Source organism: Crinia signifera, chromosome 3 (assembly GCF_055691185.1).
Source record: "Crinia signifera chromosome 3, ASM5569118v1, whole genome shotgun sequence".
Lineage (NCBI taxonomy): Eukaryota > Metazoa > Chordata > Amphibia > Anura > Myobatrachidae > Crinia > Crinia signifera.
Window position 1 is genome coordinate 301,740,216 of NC_139219.1, and position 21,250 is coordinate 301,761,465.

The 21,250-nt window shown below is 48.1% G+C and overlaps 1 protein-coding gene across 1 annotated transcript in view; it reads right to left on the minus strand.

Annotated features, from left to right (window-relative positions):
- The window catches only part of NOL10 (nucleolar protein 10), a 75,978-nt gene extending 64,305 nt beyond the window's left edge, over nt 1-11,673 (minus strand). Inside the window, exons 1-5 of the mRNA XM_083178548.1 lie at nt 11,428-11,673; nt 7,478-7,523; nt 6,580-6,678; nt 2,105-2,182; nt 625-662 (exon numbers count right to left, since the gene is read on the minus strand). Of these exons, the coding sequence (XP_083034674.1) occupies nt 625-662; nt 2,105-2,182; nt 6,580-6,678; nt 7,478-7,523; nt 11,428-11,493 (327 nt within the window). The 5' untranslated portion in view covers nt 11,494-11,673. The remainder of the gene's footprint in view (nt 1-624; nt 663-2,104; nt 2,183-6,579; nt 6,679-7,477; nt 7,524-11,427) is intronic.
- Between the last annotated feature and the right edge of the window lie 9,577 nt (nt 11,674-21,250).

Sequence of the window (21,250 nt, forward strand, 5' to 3'; positions counted from 1 at the left end):
GCGGTTAGACCACATACAATACATCTTATGTGGTCCTTCTGCATATGATGTATCGTATGCGATCCCAGCTGAGGGATACAATATATCCTTGGTGCAGCAGTTCCAATCTCTGACAGAATCTGATTTGCATGGGATCGCGCATCGGATCGTAGCTGGAGACAAAACATCCGATTTGATCTGATTTCTTGGCCCGATCCATCAAAACCAGATAAAGGGGGGTATTCAATCTTCGGGTCACGGCAGACGAGCTTGCTCGCCTGCCGTGACCCAGTCCCGTTATCGGTCAGCTCGACCGAGAACATGCAGGCGGGATTCAATGTCCCGCCTGCAGCGGGACGAGAAGGGGGCGTGGCCGCGAGTTGCGGCCGGGAAGTGACGAGATGCAGCCGGCAGCTCGTCACTTCCCGGCTGTTCTCGGCAGAACGAGCCCGACAGCTAGAGATGTCGGGCTCGTTCTGCCAGGAAACCCTGTTCAATGCTGTCGGGGAAGACAGCATTGAATAGGGCCCGTCGAGCATCTCCCCCACGGGAGATGCTCGACGGCGATTGAATATCCCCCAAAGAGCCCAAATCGGACTAGTGGATGGGTACCTTCACACACAACAATCACACCAAGTACATTACCTTTGAATAGTCCTCTGATAAGATGTCAAATTTAATCACTGGAAAAAAACAAAAAACATTTGGTCAAAGAAAGAAAACAAAAATAAATAACGCTTGATCACATGCCGGTCAATTCGGCTATACAGCCAAAAGATCTGAATGTTCAGCAGGTCCCGGTGACGTCACTGAACAATATTGGCGGCCCATATCATTCAGTGTATACGCACAATATCGGTCGCCCATGGCTAAAATGGTTAACTACATCGGCCGCAGCCAGGTTGGCTAGTGTGTACGGGAGTTTTACTTTTGTATTCTGGCAGAACAGTTTGTCATGTTATCATCATACTCCAACATATAATACAAGAAGTTTGATGGCTAAATGAGGAACAAAACTTATGTAGCAGTGGGATCAGAGAACCCTATTTGCCTCGCAATAAGCAGTGTAACATACAGATGGGGCTATTAAATAATGCAACGGATAATATAATATGTGCCCAGTAAATGAAGATGCGGCGACTTATTGCTCAATTAGTGAATCATAATAGGCCTGTGCCTTTAAGGCTCTATATAGAATAAATGCTGGTGGTGGCAATGTAAACGAATCTGGACTAAGGTGTGAGAATTTTTTATTAAAGATAAAAAAAAAGATATAAATAGAATATAAATATTTATTAAAGAACCATAGGATAAAAATTTAGTAAATAAAAAAAATATAAATATACAGACAGAGGGGGTGGACAAATTTTTTTTTTAGGTTGAACAGCAACATATAAAAAATATATAATATTGTTCTTTAATAAATATTTATATTCTATTTATATATATTTTTTTATCTTTAAAGTGCCCCCAAAATGGTGCTTGACACATAAAATGGCGCTCAAGTAAAAAAAAAAAAATGCAAGAGCCAAAATAAAGCTGCACTCTCAGCAACCCCACCACCCTCCAAAAAAAAAATAAAAAAAAATGAGAGACTAGAAATAAATACTTCTACAATAAAATCTGTGTTCCTCTCCTCCGGCACTAAATACATATTGGCTTCCTGGAGCTGGTGGGAGGGCTTACAGGGGGTGGAGTTTCAACCTAACTACTTTTAACTATTTAGTGCTTACTCCTCAGCCTCCCTTTTAAACCCACAGTTGGCAGTGTCCCACAGATAGGACAAAGGAGGAAAGGAGAATCGCAGTATAAATCGCATAAACGATGGGACAGAAACGGCCCCACATATGGGGCAATTTCAGGTCAACTTCATTTAATAAGAGAACGCATTTCAATTAATAAAATCAAAGAAAACAATGTTATAACATCTAACCTTACATCACATAGATCAAATGATCTATGCATGAGATTGCAAACAATACAAATTTATGTAGAATGCTTCATTTTATCAATTAGAACTAATATCTAACAGGGAGAATAATACATTGAACAGGAAGCAGGGTAGAGGATGACAGAGGAGGAGAGTAAAACAAAGATGTGTCTGGTTATTTTATTGGATACTCACCCTCACAATCTAAGCACCTCTCAAACTTCAAAGACAGCTGGTAAGTGTCATAACAACGAACACGGGGCTTGTATGTACCTGAAAAACAATAATGCATTTTACTAAAAGGGGATCACATAGCTTATCTACTGCCTGGGGAAGACAGATGCACTCAACACAAACACCCACTAATGGTCTACTGATGGACAGGCTGCATTTAATGTCTTAGTGATGTCACTGCTACATAGGGCAGTATTCAATGTGAATACTGGCGACGTGCAGCAAATCCTGTTTAGGATTCGCTGCACATTCGCCACTGCTCGCTGCGTTCCGGAGCCTCGCCGGCTCCGGTATTCAACGAGTCAGGGGCTCGCTGCCCCTGACTGGCGAATTTGAGCTCCTGCGGCGGACGCCGCAGGGAGCCTGAGGACGGTGGCAGGCAGGGAGATGGAAGTCTCCCTGCCTGCCCCAGAACGTTTGTGGGGGAGAGGTGGGCTCCCCGGGTGCCAGGCAGCACAGGCTGCCCCCCGGGGGGGCCAGCAGGGGACCGGCTATATTCACTACACCCGATCATGCATATGTAATGATCGGGTGAAGTGAATATATGAATATGTAATGAGCGGCTCGGCTCCGGCCCCCTGCTGGCTGGTCTGTGTAAAAAAAAAAAAAAAGGCACATGAATAAAAATAGCATGCCCCTCCTCAGAATAAAATTCCAGATTTTTTTACACCAATTGTAAAAAACAAAACACTTTATTTTAAAAGTTCACCTTCCACTTCACCATAAAAAGATAGCGATTGCTACTCGGTGAATCATGGCGAAAAAAACCTTGAAATGTATTCGCCATCTGGTCATTGAATAGGGTGATTCACTGTTTTAGTCAGAAATTCGCCTTACAGCACAAAATCGCCATAAAAACATGGCGAATCAGCCTCATTGAATACCGCCCATAGTGATGGCAATGGCTGCATTCATTTGTAAGTGATACACAGTGAAGCTGCATTAATGTTTCAGTGATATCACAGGTGGAAATAATGTATCAGTTGTCACTGGTACACAGCGATGGGACATACTGCATCAATGTGTCACTAGTAGGTAGTTATGGGATAGACTATTCATTTTTAATGAGATCATTGGTACACAGTAAATGTTAGTGATGTCATTAGTACACAGTGAAGGTACAAGCTGCAAAGGTGTGTCAGTGAGGTCACTAACACCTAGTGAATTTATTGGCTGCATTAATGTGTCAGTGATGTCACTGGAACCTAGTGATGAGACAAGCTGCATAAATGGTGTACCTATTTATGGGATAAGCTGCATTAATGTCTTAGTGATGTCACAGGTACACATTGAGTGGGACAGGCCCCTTTAAGATGTCATAGATATCACAATGAGGGGATGGCTGCAATATCGTGTCAGTGATCTCACTGGTAGATTGTAAAAAGAGGCAGCATTAATGTTTTAGTGATGTCACTGATACACAGGGAAGATTAAGTCAGTGAAGTCACTGGTATATTGTGAAGAGATAGGCTGCATTTATGGGTCAGTGATGTCACTAGTACATTGGGAAGAGATTAGCAGCATTAATGACTTTGATGTTACTGGTATATTGTGGAGAACCAGGCAGCATTAATATCTTAGTGATGTCACCAACACACAGTGAAGGGATGCTGCATTACAGTGGCAGTGATGTCACTGGTGCCTACTGAAGGTATAGGTTGTTGTAATGTGTCAGAGATGTCACTTGCACCTTGTGATGGGGCAGGCTGCATTATTGCGTCAGAGAGGTCAGTGGCTATATTAACATGTCAGTGATGTTGACGGAACCTAATGAAGATCTGAGGACTTGATAACTGGATTTGATAGGATGTAATATTTGCTTTCAGAACCAATAAATGATCTTATAAGACAGACAACCATGTATTAAACTAATTTAATTTCTGACTAATATAGACAACCTTCTCAATTTACCATCTTTTGACATGGATAAATAAATGTGATCCAAGACCCCAGATTGATATCAAATTAATAATAGCCATGGATTTGTCCAATGGAATCTGATTTACTACTGAAAGCATGCATTCTGAAATAATGCTGTGGATGAGACCCAGGAAATACCCTATAATATAGCACTGATTACACTCCCGATGGGGACAACAATCCCGAGGATCACTTTTAAACATCCACAACACTATTTTAAACGGAGAAATCATTGACACACAAAGTAACTACTCAGAATCGCACCAATACATACATTTAATAGGTTTCAAAATCATTTGTTCTAATCTAAACATTATTGCTTATATACTGTACTTGTCCTATGAGTAAAGATAACCAAAGTGTATTGACACTAAGGGTGGTATTCAATGTTGGGCGCTATTTCCGACAGGGGAAATAGCGGCTGCAGCCTATTCAATGCTGCAGTTACTGACAGCATTGACGGCAGATTCTGACACAACAGATCCGATTTTAAAACAAGTCAAATCTGTTTTGTCAGTAACGGCTGCGGATTGTCAAATTCGCGGCCCTTTCTTGACAATTTGCGTCCGTTTTGGCTGACACTTCTTTCCGACACTCGGAACACTGAATTCTGGCTGTCGAGTTTCAGTTGAGCTGGGCGAAAACGGTCCGGGATTCTGACTGTGGGGACGTTCTGACAGTTGGAATCTCGGATTCAATACCGCCCTAATAGTTAAATTGGTACTTGTGTAATATCTGGGCGCCCGATTTTTTCATTGTATTGCATCGCATGCAATATAGTGGCATACAATTTATGCGATTTTTCATTGTAAAGACCCAATTTTTAATTGTATAGTCACCCATGGGTGATTTCATGCCCCCACTATACAACTAAGCATGGAGTTGATTTTATATAGTGTGGCGAGCGCAGCGCGCCCCGCAAGGGGACGCAGAATACATGTAAAGTAATTCGCAGCCGCTCGCCACGCTATATAAGATCAGCTCCATGCGTAGTTGGATAGTGGGGGTATGAAATCACCCATGGGTGACTGTACAATTAAAAATGTGGTCTTTACAATGAAAAATCGCATCGCATGCCTTAAGTAGTGGCATGCAATGGAAAAATCGGGCGCCCAGATAATACACAAGTAACGTTAAATTTACTAAGCTTCTAAATGTGAAAAATGTGTAACCCTTTGGTGTCCGCTCCACTCCCTCACCTCTCTATACCCGGTGAAAAGCCTTCTGTGCCCCATAGGGAAGGACAAATGCTGTCCAATCTCAATAAGTGAATTATTAATAGGTATAACTTTTCTTGGTACTTGTGTACTATCACGGCTCCCATCTCATCCCATCTCATCTCATTGCATACCATAAGGCTTAAGATGGTATGCAATGAGATGAGATGTGCTGCGATGGGACCCGATCTTATACAATTTAAAATTGTATACCATTGTGTATGGCATACGATGAGATGAGATGAGATTTTAAATTGTATAAGCACACTAATGGGTGCTTTCAAGGTCAATTGGCCCCCCTATAAGATTTTTACAATGTTAAATGCACCCCCACGCCACCCCCACTATCAACGCCAACCCGAAGCGTGGCGAGCGCAGCGAGCCCGCGAGAGACGGCGGTACGCGTCCTCCGACCTTTTCATACCCCTACTATCCATGTCGGCGTTGAGTTGATTTTATATAGTGTGGCGAGCCCCGCGAGGGGACGCGTAATACATGTAAAGTATTACGCGTGCGCTCGCCACGCTTCGGGCTCGGTGGCTCGCTGCGCTCGACACACTATATAAAATCAACTCCACGCCGACGTAGATAGTGGGGGTATGAAAAGGTCGGAGGACGCGTACCCCCACCGCTCGCCACGCTTCGGGTTGGCGTTGATAGTGGGGGTGGCGTAGGGGTGCATTTAACATTGTAAGCACCCATTAGGGTGCTTATACAATTAAAAATCTTATAGGGGGGCCAATTGACCTTGAAAGCACCCATTAGTGTGCTTATACAATTTAAAATCTCATCTCATCTCATCGTATGCCATTGTATGCCATATACAATGGTATACAATTTAAAATTGTATAAGATCCCATAAGATGGAAATCGTGGGAGCCGTGATAATACACAAGTACCCTTTTCTTTTTACCTACGCTTCTCTAATCTATTAGAAAAGTATAGGTAAAAAAAAAAGTTTTCTTTGTCTTTAGATTTTGCATATAATCAATGGATTCACATTTGAGTGCCAACAGCTCTGTGAGATGTTCAAAATATCCGCGTCGTTCACATTTGTTAAATAAATTCAAATAAAAGTATGTTGTGTTAAAAGAACGATTATATTTCCTATATAAATAAACATTACAGGTCATTATGATGAATAAAACAGTTTGCTTGCCATTTTTCACACATATTTTGACAAATTCCCTTGGCACTCAACGGGTTAATCAAGTATATTTACCCCACGACTGTCCCCCAATTGAATACGGCTCTCCTTTCTTATGTATCTGACCTAGCGAAGAGCTAGTATTCACTTACCGGTTGCCATAATGTACTGCCCATCCCGGGAGATTTTGAGGTTCGTGCTGACGGTGGGCATTTCAAAGTCCTGGATAAGTTCAATTCTCTTCCGAACATCTACGCGCCAACAAAAAGATTTAGACACATTAGTGAGGCACTGCAAGCATACATCTATGTTGGTGATGCATTAAAAGCATACACCCGTGGCAAACGTGTTAGTGACGCAATGCCAACATACACCCGTGGCATACGTGTTAGTGATGCACTGCAAACATTCACCCGTGGCATACATGTTAGTGACGCACTGTAAGCATAAACCTATAGCATATGTGTTATACCCCTTTTACAGCAAAACACACGGTCGCACCCGGGTTTTTGGACCCAGCTTCAACCCGGGTGCAAATCTGCGTTCGTTACCTTTTACACAGCCGCAACCCCCAACCCAACACAGGCAGTTCCTGAGATGCAGCTTGGAGATGACATCTCCAAGCACCGAACACCGCCACCGGTCCACGAACCGCTGCTGGGGGCAAGCGCAGCATTATGGTAATCTGCTGGGCTGCCCCCAGCCCTCGTCGGGGAGGTGAATGGATGCAGTACACAGGCATCCATTCACCGCCTCCGCTGCTGTCTGCAGAGTGCCCCCCTGTGCGGTCCGCAGGTTGGACGTCCCCCATTGATGTAAACGGGAGCCGGGTCGGATGAACCGGCGTACCTTTTACACTGCCCTCTACCCAGGTCCTAGCCATGTTCTACCCAGGTCAGGTCCTGTGTAAAGGGACACGGCGTGACCCATTTACACCGCCACTGACCCGGAGTTTTGCGGCGGTGTAAAAGGGGGTATTAGTGAGGCACTGTGAGCATACACGGTTTACAATGGTTAAAGTGGTGGTTATTTACAAAGTTCAATACTAACCGACATCTTTTTTCTGTAGTGCCCTTTTCTTGCGATCAGAAAGCCACTGGAATGAAAAACAATTTACCATTTAAATCTACATTCCTATAAATATATGTACAATTTAAATGTATATACATGTGGCAGAACTTGGATGATATTACATTGCACCAATCTTTGCCCAATTCAAACTGCAGCAAATTGAGATTTAAATACAGAACATAAGTCTGGGGCTCCAGAGGAGCTAAGAATGTTTTCTGCCAACCCCTGACAAGCATGAGATTGGTCTAATTGTGGTGGTGCAGTCACTACCTCTGGCATTGGAGTAACAGGGGAGTGTGTTGGTACAGTTACTTCTACCTGTCATTAGGTAATGAGGGGAGTGTGCTGGTGCAGTCACTTCTACCTCTGGCATTGGGGCAATGAGGTAAGTGTGTTAGTACAGTCACTTCTACCTCTGGCATTGTGGTAACATGTGTTGGTGCAGTCACTTCTACCACTGGCATTGGGGAAATGATTTAAGTGGTGGTTTATCCCTGGTATGGGGGTAGTGCGTGAAGTCTGGTGGTACAGTCCCTTATACCCTGACATTTTTTAGATGGATGGGGAGAGTTGATAAAACCACTGGCATAGTGGTGGCGGAGTGAATTAGTTATAGCTCCATACACCCGACCTCTGGCATGGTGTGGCAGGGCAGACCATCATACTTATGGCATGGCAACCCATTATATCATTAGCATGGTGGTATGTGTGGTAAAGGAGTCACTTATACCCCTTTTATTCCTGGCATGCTGCTGGGGTATATGTGGTATAGCAGCCCCTTATTTCTGGCATAGCGGTGGGTACATGTGATATGGGAATTGCTTAAATGCATGGCATGGTGGGGAGGTAAGTGTAGCAGTCCCTTATATCTATGGCATAGAGGTGGTGGGGTAAGTGTGGCAACCTCATACCCATGGCATCATGGCAGTAAGGTAAGTGTGGAAGCCCCTTATACCCCTGGCATAGTGGTGGTGGTGGTGCTAGGATTAGTGTGGTGTGGCAGCACCTTATACCCCTGGCATAGTGGTGGTGGTAGGGTTAGTGTGATGTGGCAGTCCCTTGTACCCCTGGTTTAGTGGTGGTGATGGTAGGGTTTGTGTTGTGGCATCCCCTTATACTCCTGGCATAGTGGTAGTAAGGTTAGTGTAGTGTGGCAGCCCCTTATGCCCCTGGCATAGATTGTGGTAGGGTTTGTGTGGTGTGGCAGCCCCTTATACCCCTGGCATAGTGGTGGTGCTAGGGTTAGTGTGGTATGGCAGCCCCTTATTCCCCTGGCATAGATGGTGGTAGGGTTAGTGTGGTGTGGCAGCCCCTTATACCGCTGGCATAGATGGTGGTAGGGTTATTGTGGTAGCCCCTTATACCGCTGGCATAGATGGTGGTAGGGTTAGTGTGGTGTGGCAGCCCCTTATGCCCCTGGCATAGATTGTGGTAGGGTTTGTGTGGTGTGGCAGCCCCTTATACCCCTGGCATAGTGGTGGTGCTAGGGTTAGTGTGGTATGGCAGCCCCTTATTCCCCTGGCATAGATGGTGGTAGGGTTAGTCTGGTGTGGCAGCCCCTTATACCGCTGGCATAGATGGTGGTAGGGTTAGTGTGGTAGCCCCTTATACCGCTGGCATAGATGGTGGTAGGGTTAGTGTGGTGTGGCAGCCCCTTATACCCCTGGTATAGTGATGGTGGTAGGGCTAGTGTGGTGTGGCAGCCCCTTATACCACTGGCATAGATGGTGGTAGGGTTAGTGTGATGTGGCAGCCCCTTATACCGCTGGTATAGTGATGGTGGTAGGGTTAGTGTGGCAGCCCCTTATATCCCTGGCATAGTGATGTTGGTAGGGTTAGTGTGGTATGACAGCCCCTTATACCCCTGGCAAAGATGGTGGTAGGGTTAGTGTGGTGTGGCAGCCCCTTATACCCCTGGCATAGATGGTGGTAGGGTTAGTGTGGTATAGCAGCCCCTTATTTCTGGCATAGCGGTGGGTACATGTGATATGGGAATTGCTTAAATGCATGGCATGGTGGGGAGGTAAGTGTAGCAGTCCCTTATATCCATGGCATAGAGGTGGTGGGGTAAGTGTGGCAACCTCATACCCATGGCATCATGGCAGTAAGGTAAGTGTGGCAGCCCCTTATACCCCTGGCATAGTGGTGGTGGTGCTAGGATTAGTGTGGTGTGGCAGCACCTTATACCCCTGGCATAGTGGTGGTGGTAGGGTTAGTGTGATGTGGCAGTCCCTTATACCCCTGGTTTAGTGGTGGTGATGGTAGGGTTTGTGTTGTGGCATCCCCTTATAATCCTGGCATAGTGGTAGTAGGGTTAGTGTGGTGTGGCAGCCCCTTATGCCCCTGGCATAGATTGTGGTAGGGTTTGTGTGGTGTGGCAGCCCCTTATACCCCTGGCATAGTGGTGGTGCTAGGGTTAGTGTGGTATGGCAGCCCCTTATTCCCCTGGCATAGATGGTGGTAGGGTTAGTGTGGTGTGGCAGCCCCTTATACCGCTGGCATAGATGGTGGTAGGGTTAGTGTGGTAGCCCCTTATACCGCTGGCATAGATGGTGGTAGGGTTAGTGTGGTGTGGCAGCCCCTTATGCCCCTGGCATAGATTGTGGTAGGGTTTGTGTGGCAGCCCCTTATACCCCTGGCATAGTGGTGGTGCTAGGGTTAGTGTGGTATGACAGCACCTTATTCCCCTGGCATAGATGGTGGTAGGGTTAGTGTGGTGTGGCAGCCCCTTATACCGCTGGCATAGATGGTGGTAGGGTTAGTGTGGTGTGGCAGCCCCTTATACCCCTGGTATAGTGATGGTGGTAGGGTTAGTGTGGTATGGCAGCCCCTTATACCCCTGGCTTAGATGTTGGTAGGGTTAGTGTGGTGTGGCAGCCCCTTATACCGCTGGCATAGATGGTGGTAGGGTTAGTGTGGTGTGGCAGCCCCTTATACCACTGGCATAGATGGTGGTAGGGTTAGTGTGGTGTGGCAGCCCCTTATACCCCTGGTATAGTGATGGTGGTAGGGTTAGTGTGGCAGCCCCTTATATCCCTGGCAAAGTGATGTTGGTAGGGTTAGTGTGGTATGACAGCCCCTTATGCCCCTGGCATAGATTGTGGTAGGGTTTGTGTGGTGTGGCAGCCCCTTATACCCCTGGCATAGTGGTGGTGCTAGGGTTAGTGTGGTATGGCAGCCCCTCTTTCCCCTGGCATAGATGGTGGTAGGGTTAGTGTGGTGTGGCAGCCCCTTATACCGCTGGCATAGATGGTGGTAGGGTTAGTGTGGTGTGGCAGCCCCTTATACCCCTGGCATAGTGGTGGTGCTAGGGTTAGTGTGGTATGACAGCCCCTTATTCCCCTGGCATAGATGGTGGTAGGGTTAGTGTGGTGTGGCAGCCCCTTATACCGCTGGCATAGATGGTGGTAGGGTTAGTGTGGTAGCCCCTTATACCGCTGGCATAGATGGTGGTAGGGTTAGTGTGGTGTGGCAGCCCCTTATACCCCTGGTATAGTGATGGTGGTAGGGTTAGTGTGGCAGCCCCTTATACCCCTGGCTTAGATGTTGGTAGGGTTAGTGTGGTGTGGCAGCCCCTTATACCACTGGCATAGATGGTGGTAGGGTTAGTGTGGTGTGGCAGCCCCTTATACCACTGGCATAGATGGTGGTAGGGTTAGTGTGGTGTGGCAGCCCCTTATACCCCTGGTATAGTGATGGTGGTAGGGTTAGTGTGGCAGCCCCTTATATCCCTGGCATAGTGATGTTGGTAGGGTTAGTGTGGTATAACAGCCCCTTATACCCTTAGCAAAGATGGTGGTAGGGTTAGTGTGGTGTGGCAGCCCCTTATACCCCTGGCATAGATGGTGGTAGGGTTAGTGTGGTGTGGCAGCCCCCTATACCCCTGGCATAGATGGTGGTAGGGTTAGTGTGGTGTGGCAGCCCCTTACCTCGGGCAGGGATTTCCCGCAGCTCAGATCGTAGATCCTCACGTCATTGACGTTAGAGACCTGCATGTCTGCGGGAGCCGGTAGTTACCGGGCGAACATACGAGGACGGAGACCAGTTCACCACGTACAGTATATGTATCACACTTGCTGCCTGCCGGATCTTCCTCGCACGCTCGCATGCATGGCAAGCAGGAAGCGGAGGTACAGCTGGCCGGGCGGCGCCATCTTGTGGTTGGCAGCAATCACAGTGACGTCGTGACTTCACCATCTTTTGGCTGGAACAAGTTTAGCTCGTGTAATTGGCGCCATGTTGTGGTTGGAATATCTAACGCACGCTCTTTAGGTTGAATCATCTATCTCCTCAGTAAGGCCCTTATTCTGAATCGTGCGGTACGGCCCGCGTGCGGCCGTACCGCCGATGTTTTTAGTCTGCACATGCGCAGAGGTCAATCTGCGCATGTGCAGCCCAATTCGCCGCAGACGTAGTTCGTCCGCCGCAAAGGGGGCGTATAGGGGCGTGAGGGGCTTCATACCCTCATTTCCCTATGCATACGCCCTGCGTTTCATGGGCGTTCCCATGCAAACGCGGGGCGTATGCATGCTAATGAGGGTATGACGCCAGTGATGGGGGCGGAAAGCTGACGTCGCCGGATGTCAGCTCTCAGCCCCCATACAAGCTATCACACGGACGATTGTCCGTGTGGTCTCAGCTTGCGGGACCTGGTGGGGCGTGCGGCCCTGCCTTCGATGGTCACCGACCATCGAATGCAGGGGGCAGCTCCCACCATGGTGGAGGCGTACGCCCCACCATTTTCTTGCGGATCGCCAGCCGTCCGTGTACGGACGGCCGTGGCGATCCGTATAGTAGGCGGGGATTGGTTGGTGCGGCCGGAGCCCCGTATGCGGCTCTGGCCGCACCGATCAGAATAAGGGCCTAAATGTTTCCGGATAGCGTTTCATACCATATCACCCGGCAGGGGGAGCATGAAAGTAAGGCAACAGGACGCGCTTAAGTGTACCCATGCTTTTTTTTATTTTATTTTTTATATATTTATAAATGATAATAAATCTTAACCGCATAATTGACTACTTTTAAAAAAGCATCTCAGGGAGTTTTTAAAGGGGAAGCCTACTTATATCAAAACATACCGGTAGTTGCCTATCCTCCTGCATTCTGCAGGAGACTCCCTGAAATAGCATCAATCTCCTGCTCTCCCTCAATAGTCTAGCAATCTCCCTCATTTCACCTAGCCCACTTTACACTGTTACATTTTGGGGAAAAAAAGGAATAACAGATACATTTACATTGAATCATCAGCGCCATTTCCCAGCACATTAGCAAGTATAGTATCTCTTACGAACTGCTTGGGGGCTCATCTACATTTGGATATAAGTAATTTTAAAAGATTCCTCTCAGATGTAGCAGTACACACCCACGCTTCTAGGTGCCACATTCACAATCTCTTTTTCACAATCTTTCCATATATTAAACTAGACATGCCCTTTGGATGGAGCATGACACGCCCCCTCAATGGGCGCTGTGCAAAATTCTGCTACGACTATAATCTCCCTGAAACTAGTTTTCAAAAGTAGGCAAGTATGTATCAAAATCATACAATAATACATACTTGCCTATTTTTTTAAAACTAGTTTCAGGGAGATTATAGTTGTTAGTATAATTTAGCAAAGTATCCCATTGAGAGGGCGTGTCATGCTCCACTTAAGGGGAGTGGCTAGTTCCATATATGGAGAGATTGTGAAAAGAGATTGTGAACGTGGCGCCTAGAAGCGTGGGTGTGTACTGCAACATCTGAGAGGAATCTTTTCAAATTACATGAATCCAAAATGTAGATGAGCCCCAAAGCAGTTAGTAAGAGATACTATACTTGGTAAATTGCTGGTAAATGGCGCTGATGATTCAATGTAAATGTATCTATCTCTCATTCTTTTTTTCCCCCCAAAAAACGTAACCGTGTAATGTGGGCTAGGTGAAATGAGGGAGATTGGTAGACTAATGAGGGAGAGAGGGAGATTGCTGCTATTTCAGGGAGTCTCCTGCAGAATGCAGGAGGGTAGGCAACTGTGCAATAATAGCAGTGCAATGTCAGTGAGAGTCTGAAAAATTCTCTTTCCTGCGTTGACTTAACAACTTATGCCCCTTTCAGACCGCACTTTTAAAACGGTAAATTGCCGTTTTTTTACCGTTTTAAAACGGTAATGTGTGCGGTCTGAAAGGTCCAGTCCCACTTAACCGGTTAGAAAATGCCGTTTTTTCTAACTGGTTAAAATGCAGGGTCCTACCCGTTTCTGAACCGGTATTTTAGCGCAAAAATCGGCTCAGAAACGGTATTTAGGACCCAGCCAATGAGCTGGGTCCTAAATTCAGCACAGTGAATACTTAATGAGCGCTCATTAAGTATTCACAGCACTGGAGCCCCCCCCGCGCGTGTCGACACCCCCCGCGCGCGTGTCGACCCCCCCCCCCCCGCGCGTGTCGACGGCCCCCCCGCGTGTCGACCCCCCCGCGCGTGTCGGCGCCCCCCCGTGTCGACTTACCCCGTGCCGGTATCTCCGTTGTGGTTCCCGGCACTGCAGCTCAGTATGCTCGGAAAGCACTTATGAAAAAAGTGTCTTTCAGAAAATGCCATTTTCTGGAAGACACTTTTTTCATAAGTGCTTTCCGAGCATACTGAGCTGCAGTCCACAACGGAGGTACCGGCACGGGGTAAGTCGACACGGGGGGGGGGGGGGCGCCGACACGCGGGGTGGGGGGGCGTCGACACGCGCGGGGGCGTCGACATGCGCGGGGGCGTCAACATGCGCGGGGGGCGTCGACATGCTCTCGGTCGACACGCGAGGGGGGGGGGGAGCTGCACGGAGGGGAGGGCTGAAGGCTGCACTGGCTTTGACCCTGTATTTGGAAAGTTTCCAAAAACGGGTCTGCCAGTGTCAAAAAATCGGCACTTAAACGGTAATATACCGTTTAAGTGCTGCGGTGTGAAAGGGGTTTTATCTGGCAGACCCGTTTTTGGAAACGTTTCCAAATACAGGGTCAAAGCCAGTTATGCGGTCTGAAAGCAGCATTACACACCGGTCTCACAATATACCTTTGCCAAGAAGCCTGTCTATGATCCTGCTGAAGAAAAGCTAGACTTCTCCCCACCAAAAGCCAGGACTGTGCAGGCATCCACCAGCCATCTTCTGGCCTTTCTTGCAGAGTTCCTCTGTCACAGGTGTAAGGAGCATGGCTCAATGGCTGACCGTTATAGACAATTCCCTCACTGGAGTCTGTCAGACCACCGGCTTTATCAATCCACACAATGTAATGTTTCTGTACATGGGAAGTGATGTCATCCAAACTATACACTGTGCAGGAACTAATGGTATGGCTGTCAACATGTCTCTATGTAGATTATTCAAACATGGGTAGTGAGCTCGCCTACCCATTGAGAAATTTCCTAATCTTCAGCTCAAGTGAAGCCTTTTGGAGCCGTTGCCTGTCTATTACCAACCTAATGACTGCAAAGAGGCTCCACTTCAATTCTGATCTAGACTATTTCATCCAGGTCTTTGAGGATCTTTTAGCTGAGGGTGGACAGCAGGATATGGAATCAGCTTAGGACAGTACTGGACAACCCCCATTACCTAAGGGGATGAGTGGAAACTGTGGTGAGCTTTGATGCAAATGTTTCTGTTGCCATGAATCAAAGCAACAGCTCTGTCTTGGGAACCAAAAGGAGACCCAAATACAGGCTTGGGAACCTAAGACAAAGAAACTCACCCCACCCGTGGCTGTTATTGCATGGCTATCGGGCATACCTCCCAACTTTTGACCTGAAGAAATAGGGACACTCGCACGGCCGAAAAGGGGTCGGGGCGTATGCAAATGAGGACTTGGCTTATGCTAATTAGCCGCAACCTCATTTTCATACGAGAATAGATTCTACTAGATTGGGGGGTCTCCCAACTGCCACCCCCCGCAGCGGGACAATGCCTGCCGCGGGTGGGACAGCAGGACAGGACCCGAAAATCGGGACTGTCCCTCTAAAATCGTGACAGTTGGGAGGTATGCTATCGGGCGTGGCCCCTTGGCGATGGGGTTACCAGTTCTTTAAGAATTGGTAGTGGCACAGCCACCATGGACCAACGCAATACATTCATTTTCTTGTTAAGTTAGAACTGTCTAAGGGGGAGATTCTCTAAGAATCTTCGCCGCCCATCGCATTTATAATTATCGCATATGTTGTAACATATGCGATAATAAAGGCAAAGGACAGCTCTTGCGTTAAGAGCTGTCCTTTGCGGTGAGAGTCGCCGGGTCCCAGCAGGTCCTGCTGCGCCGGGCTCTCCTCCTCCCTGCACCCGGAAGAGGATCAGTGCAGGGAGGAGGTCACAGGTCCGGGCAGCACAGCTCTGTGCTGCCCGGACACAGGTGAGGGGGCGATGCGGGGGGTCGGCGCAGGGCGGCGGAGGGTTGCGGTAGAAGCCCATTGGCTTCTATGGGGCATTGCCAGATTTGTCTGGCGATGCCCCCCGCCGTGGTAACCCGGTGGGGGATGCTTACAGCATCCCAAAATGCGCTAAAAACCCAGATAACAGGGTTTTTACCGCATTTTTCACTTAGAGAATCTCCCCCTAAAGGAGGTCATTCTGGATGATTCGGTCCCCAGAAAATTTGCCATGAAGGCGTAGTGGCTTATGGCTTTGGTGTATAGCAGGTGGGCAGGGTGGCGTTCACATGCCAACGCCTGCATTTCCTTGCTGTACCCAAGAAAACGCTGGGTGCACCTCGGAAAATGCTGGGTGTCCTCATGCGAACGTAGTTGGGCACCTGCATTCCGGGGGCGGCAGCTGGCGTCACCAGATGTCAACTGCCCGCACAGTTCTTGGAGAAAGACGCCACAGATCCGCAGAGACTGACTTAGATTTGCAAGCACTACAGAAATCATTCGGATGATTTAGGGCCCACAAGCAATCCTGCAAATGGATGTGTAAGCAAAAAAATCCATCACCGTTTAAATGCACGCCCGGTGGGTGGCGTTACATTTCTCGTAAAGCAGCGAAATACTACTAATTTGCGAGCCAACCAGAATGACCTCCTAAATGTGCTGTCTATTATTTCATATAAATAATTCAGAAATCACCAAAAGTTGTGCAAAGATTAGAGCCATTTCTAGACCATTTGGCTCCCAGTAAAAAAAGGAGCATTTTCTGCACATGTATATAATATCCCTGCTGTGTCAGATCTACAGCGCTGAGGTCATGGGTTCGATTCCCACCATGGCCCTAACTGTGCGGAGTTTGTATATTCTCCCCGTACCTGCGTGGGTTTCCTCCGGGTACTCCGGTTTCCTCCCACAATCCAAAAATATACTGGTAGGCTAATTGGCTCCCAACAAAATTAACCCTAGAATGTCTGTGTGTGCGTGTACATGCGGTAGGGAATATAGATTGTAAGCTCCACTGGGGCAGGGACAGATGTGAATGTTCAACTATACTCTGTACAGCGCTGCAGAATATGTGTGCGCTATATAAGTAACTGTTAATAAACAAATATATGTTCTCAGAGACACCCTGTATGGTTTGTATAATAGTTGTCAGAGGTCCCTACTAGTACATTGCTGAAGACAGTCCCAGGTTTTAAAAATGTGTTACTGAACATTATTTCCCCTTGGAATGTTAGTGTTCATTCTAGCACCCGCCAACTTTGAAAACCCATGAAGTTCCTCTTCCCTGCCTGGGGTGTTGCTGTCTGCTGTAGTGCTTCTAGCACAGTGTGGTCTGTATATCAGCACTGATATGCAAACCAGACCTGTGCTAGTAACGCCACAGCAGACAGCGACACCCCAGGCAGGGAACAGGAATTGCATGGATTTTCAAAGCTGGCGGGTGCTGGCGCTGTGCCCACAGCGTGGCGATCGCTCGTTGCGCTCCCCCAGCTGTGCAGTCCGGATTCAGACGTCGGTCTAATGACTGTCGGAATCCCGACTGTCGGTGTGTTATACCACACCGCACTGGACTTATATGGCAGACTTATACTGCAGCACAGGGCAGCACTGCTGGACTTATATGGCAGACTTATACTGCAGCACAGGGCAGCACTGCTGGACTTATATGCAGCGGTGTAGCTAGGCGCCATGGTGCCCGGAGCAATGGCATATTTCGCGCCCCCCCCGGTAATGAATTGGGGGCGTGGCTAACACGTGTTGGCATGTCACATTTGAAAATAAAAAACTTTAAAAACACAGTAACGTAATCTGCTGCGCTGTATAAAACACTGTAACAGAATCTGCTGCGCTATATAAGACGCTGTAATGGAATCTGCTGCGCTATATAAGACGCTGTAACAGAATCTGCTGCGCTATATAAGACACTGTAACGGAATCTGCTGCGCTATATAAGACACTGTAACGGAATCTGCCGCACTATATAAGACGCTGTAACGGAATCTGCTGCGCTATATAAGACACTGTAACGGAATCTGCTGCGCTATATAAGACACTGTAACGGAATCTTCTGCGCTATATAAGACACTGTAACGGAATCTGCTGCGCTATATAAGACGCTGTAATGGAATCTGCTGCGCTATATAAGACGCTGTAACAGAATCTGCTGCGCTATATAAGACACTGTAACGGAATCTGCTGCACTATATAAGATGCTTTAACGGAATCTGCTGCGCTATATAAGACACTGTAACGGAATCTGCTGCGCTATATATGACACTGTAACGGAATCTGCTGCGCTATATAAGACGCTGTAACGGATTCTGCTGCGCTATATAAGGTGCTGTAACGGAATCTGCTGCGCTATATAAGGTGCTGTAACGGAATCTGCTGCGCTATATAAGACACTGTAATGGAATCTGCTGCGCTATATAACAACCTGTAATGGACTCTGCTGTCACCGTCATTGTAGTCATTGCTGTCATTGTAGTCACCGTCTGGAGGAAATTCACCAAAGCCGGCAAGTGCAGCCCAACAGCCAGACACAGCTCAGCTCATTCAGCCAACTGTCCTAAGAACTCAGATGAGGCAAAAATCTTTCAAATGAGGGAAAGCTTCTCCGATGTAGGGGATGGTCATCAGGAAAGCTTGGAAGAGGTTCTGTCACGGTCAGTGCTGCTACGCTGCCTGCGCTGCCCGGAAGCTGGACCGAGCAGCAGCAGCAATTCAGAAACAGGAGGAGGACGTAGCCTAGGCTAGGTCCGACTCAGTGTCAGCCCGCCGCCCGGCCTCACCGCCCGTGACGCTTGGCGGCAGGGACCGGGCGAGCAGGGCAGGAGGCAGGCGCCGGGCAGGGCAGCCGCCGGCGCTGCGCACGCTGCCCGGCCCGTTAGTTACTTATGCAGAGTGCAGACATCACACTTCACTTGCAGGGATGGGATCATTTGCGGAGGGGGGGGCGGGCCGGCGGCGCCAGTCAACCAATCGCCGCCCGGAGCATGAGCTCCGGTGGCTCCGCCCTCCCTACGCCTCTGCTTATATGGCAGACTTATACGGCAGCATAGGGCAGCACTGCTGTACTTATATGGCAGACTTATACAGCAGCACAGGGCAGCACTGCTGTACTTATATGGCAGACTTATACTGCAGCACAGGGCAGCACTGCTGGACTTATATGGCAGACTTATACTGCAGCACAGGGCGCACTGCTGGACTTATATGGCAGACTTATACAGCAGCACAGGGCAGCACTGCTGTACTTATATGGCAGACTTATACTGCAGCACAGGGCAGCACCGCTGGACTTATATGGCAGACATATACGGCAGCACAGGGCAGCACTGCTGTACTTATATGGCAGACTTATACAGCAGCACAGGGCAGCACTGCTGGACTTATATGGCAGATTTATACGGCTGCACAGGGCAGCACTGCTGTACTTATATGGCAGACTTATACAGCAGCACAGGGCAGCACTGCTGTACTTATATGGCAGACTTTTACGGCAGCACAGGGCAGCACTGCTGGACTTATATGGCAGACTTATACAGCAGCACAGGGCAGCACTGCTGGACTTATATGGCAGACTTATACGGCATCACAGGGCAGCACTGCTGTACTTATATGGCAGACTTATACGGCTGCACAGGGCAGCACCGCTGGACTTATATGGCAGATTTATACGGCTGCACAGGGCAGCACCGCTGGACTTATATGGCACACTGGGTAGCACCCCTAAACTGCTACGGGACACTGGGCAGCACACCTGGAAATATGCAGCAGATGGTGGTGCCCCTTCAATTATACAGCACACTTGGTGGCATCCGTGGAATTATACACCACACATTGTGGTAACTATGAAATTATACAGCACACATGGCAGCAACCCTGGAATTATATGGCACAAATGTACTTTCTTTGTGCATGAAACAAGGCCGACGTGGATAGTGGGGGTATGAAAAGGTCGGAGGACGCGTTCCGTTGCCGCTCGCCACGCTTCGGGGTGGCGTGGATTCAGGGGGTGATGCAAAGCAATGCCAGAGGTGCTTACAATTGTAAGCACCTATCACATATAATCACATCACAGGGAGCGGGAACGTGAAAATCGCATTGCATGCTAGTACAATGCGTTATGCGATGCGATTTCACTACATTTGCGTACGTAGCAAATCTGGGCGCCGTGCTAGTACCAAAATATTTGCTAATATTTTTATATGCAACTTAATATGTTTCTGTAAGACCTATCTGATATCCCAGCTGGGGGAGGCTGTTTCATACCTCCCAACTGTCCCGATTTATGCTACCTATGCCCGGCAGTGTCCCACGGTGGTAGTGCTCCCTGCAGTGCTAGCCATGCCCCCACAGCAGTGAACCGGGACATGGCCTCATGAGTGTGGACCTCAAAGCCATGCCCCTTTTTCCAGAGGCCACGCCTCTTTTTATCTTATGTGCTGCACAGAAGATCTCTGGGATCTGATGTCCCCGCCACCTCTGCTATTCTCGGTTGGTCCCAACTGCTACTGTAGTCCCGGCGCCTGTACAATGATGACAGGCACCAGGACCAGCATATGTACAAGATCAACCTCTGTACTGCGCATGCCCCCCAGCTTTTATGGGCTGCGGTCATGGTGTCTGTACAATACAGATGACAGGTACTGGGACTGGCGCATGTGAAGTACCGAACCCTGGTTCTATGGGCTGCTTCAGCTGCAGGGATGGGAGGGGAACACCTCTCAATAGGACTGCCTATGGATACTGGCAGGTCAAACTACCAATAGGAAGTCACTGCCAGTCACAGTGAAGCCAGTGCCGTCTCAGAGACTGCATCTGGCTTCACTTACAGTAGTAGATTTTTATCTTGGCGGTCTGCAGCCCCTAGGTAAAAACCACCACTGATTCTACTGTTGGCCACATACACCAAACTCCAAGTATTGATAAAGTGGAGAGTGATAAACAACCACCCAGCCGGCCCGCTAATGTCACTTTTCAAACCCACTCTGTAACTTGACAGTTAGGAGCTGGCTGGTTGGTTTGTCACTTTCTGAAGCTTGGCGCCTCTGGCCCTGTGTGCCGATATTCTGTAGAGGGTTACCATTGTGTCCTTGTGTAGCTGTTTACACTGTGCAGCGCTGCATGAGGTTTTGCATCTTAAAGATCTCTGATGATAATAATGATGATAATAGTCAAATAGCTTAAATCATGTTTATTCTTTGGTTTGATTCCCTTCATTGCTATGTAAGTAATATGTACCAAGCCTAATATAAAAGTATTTAGCCATTTGTAAGGGTGTATTCAGAGTGAGTGTTATCAGAGTGAGTGACATCAGTGACTGGCTGCAGGGACAGTCCAGAGCTAGACCACTCCTCACAGGTGCCACC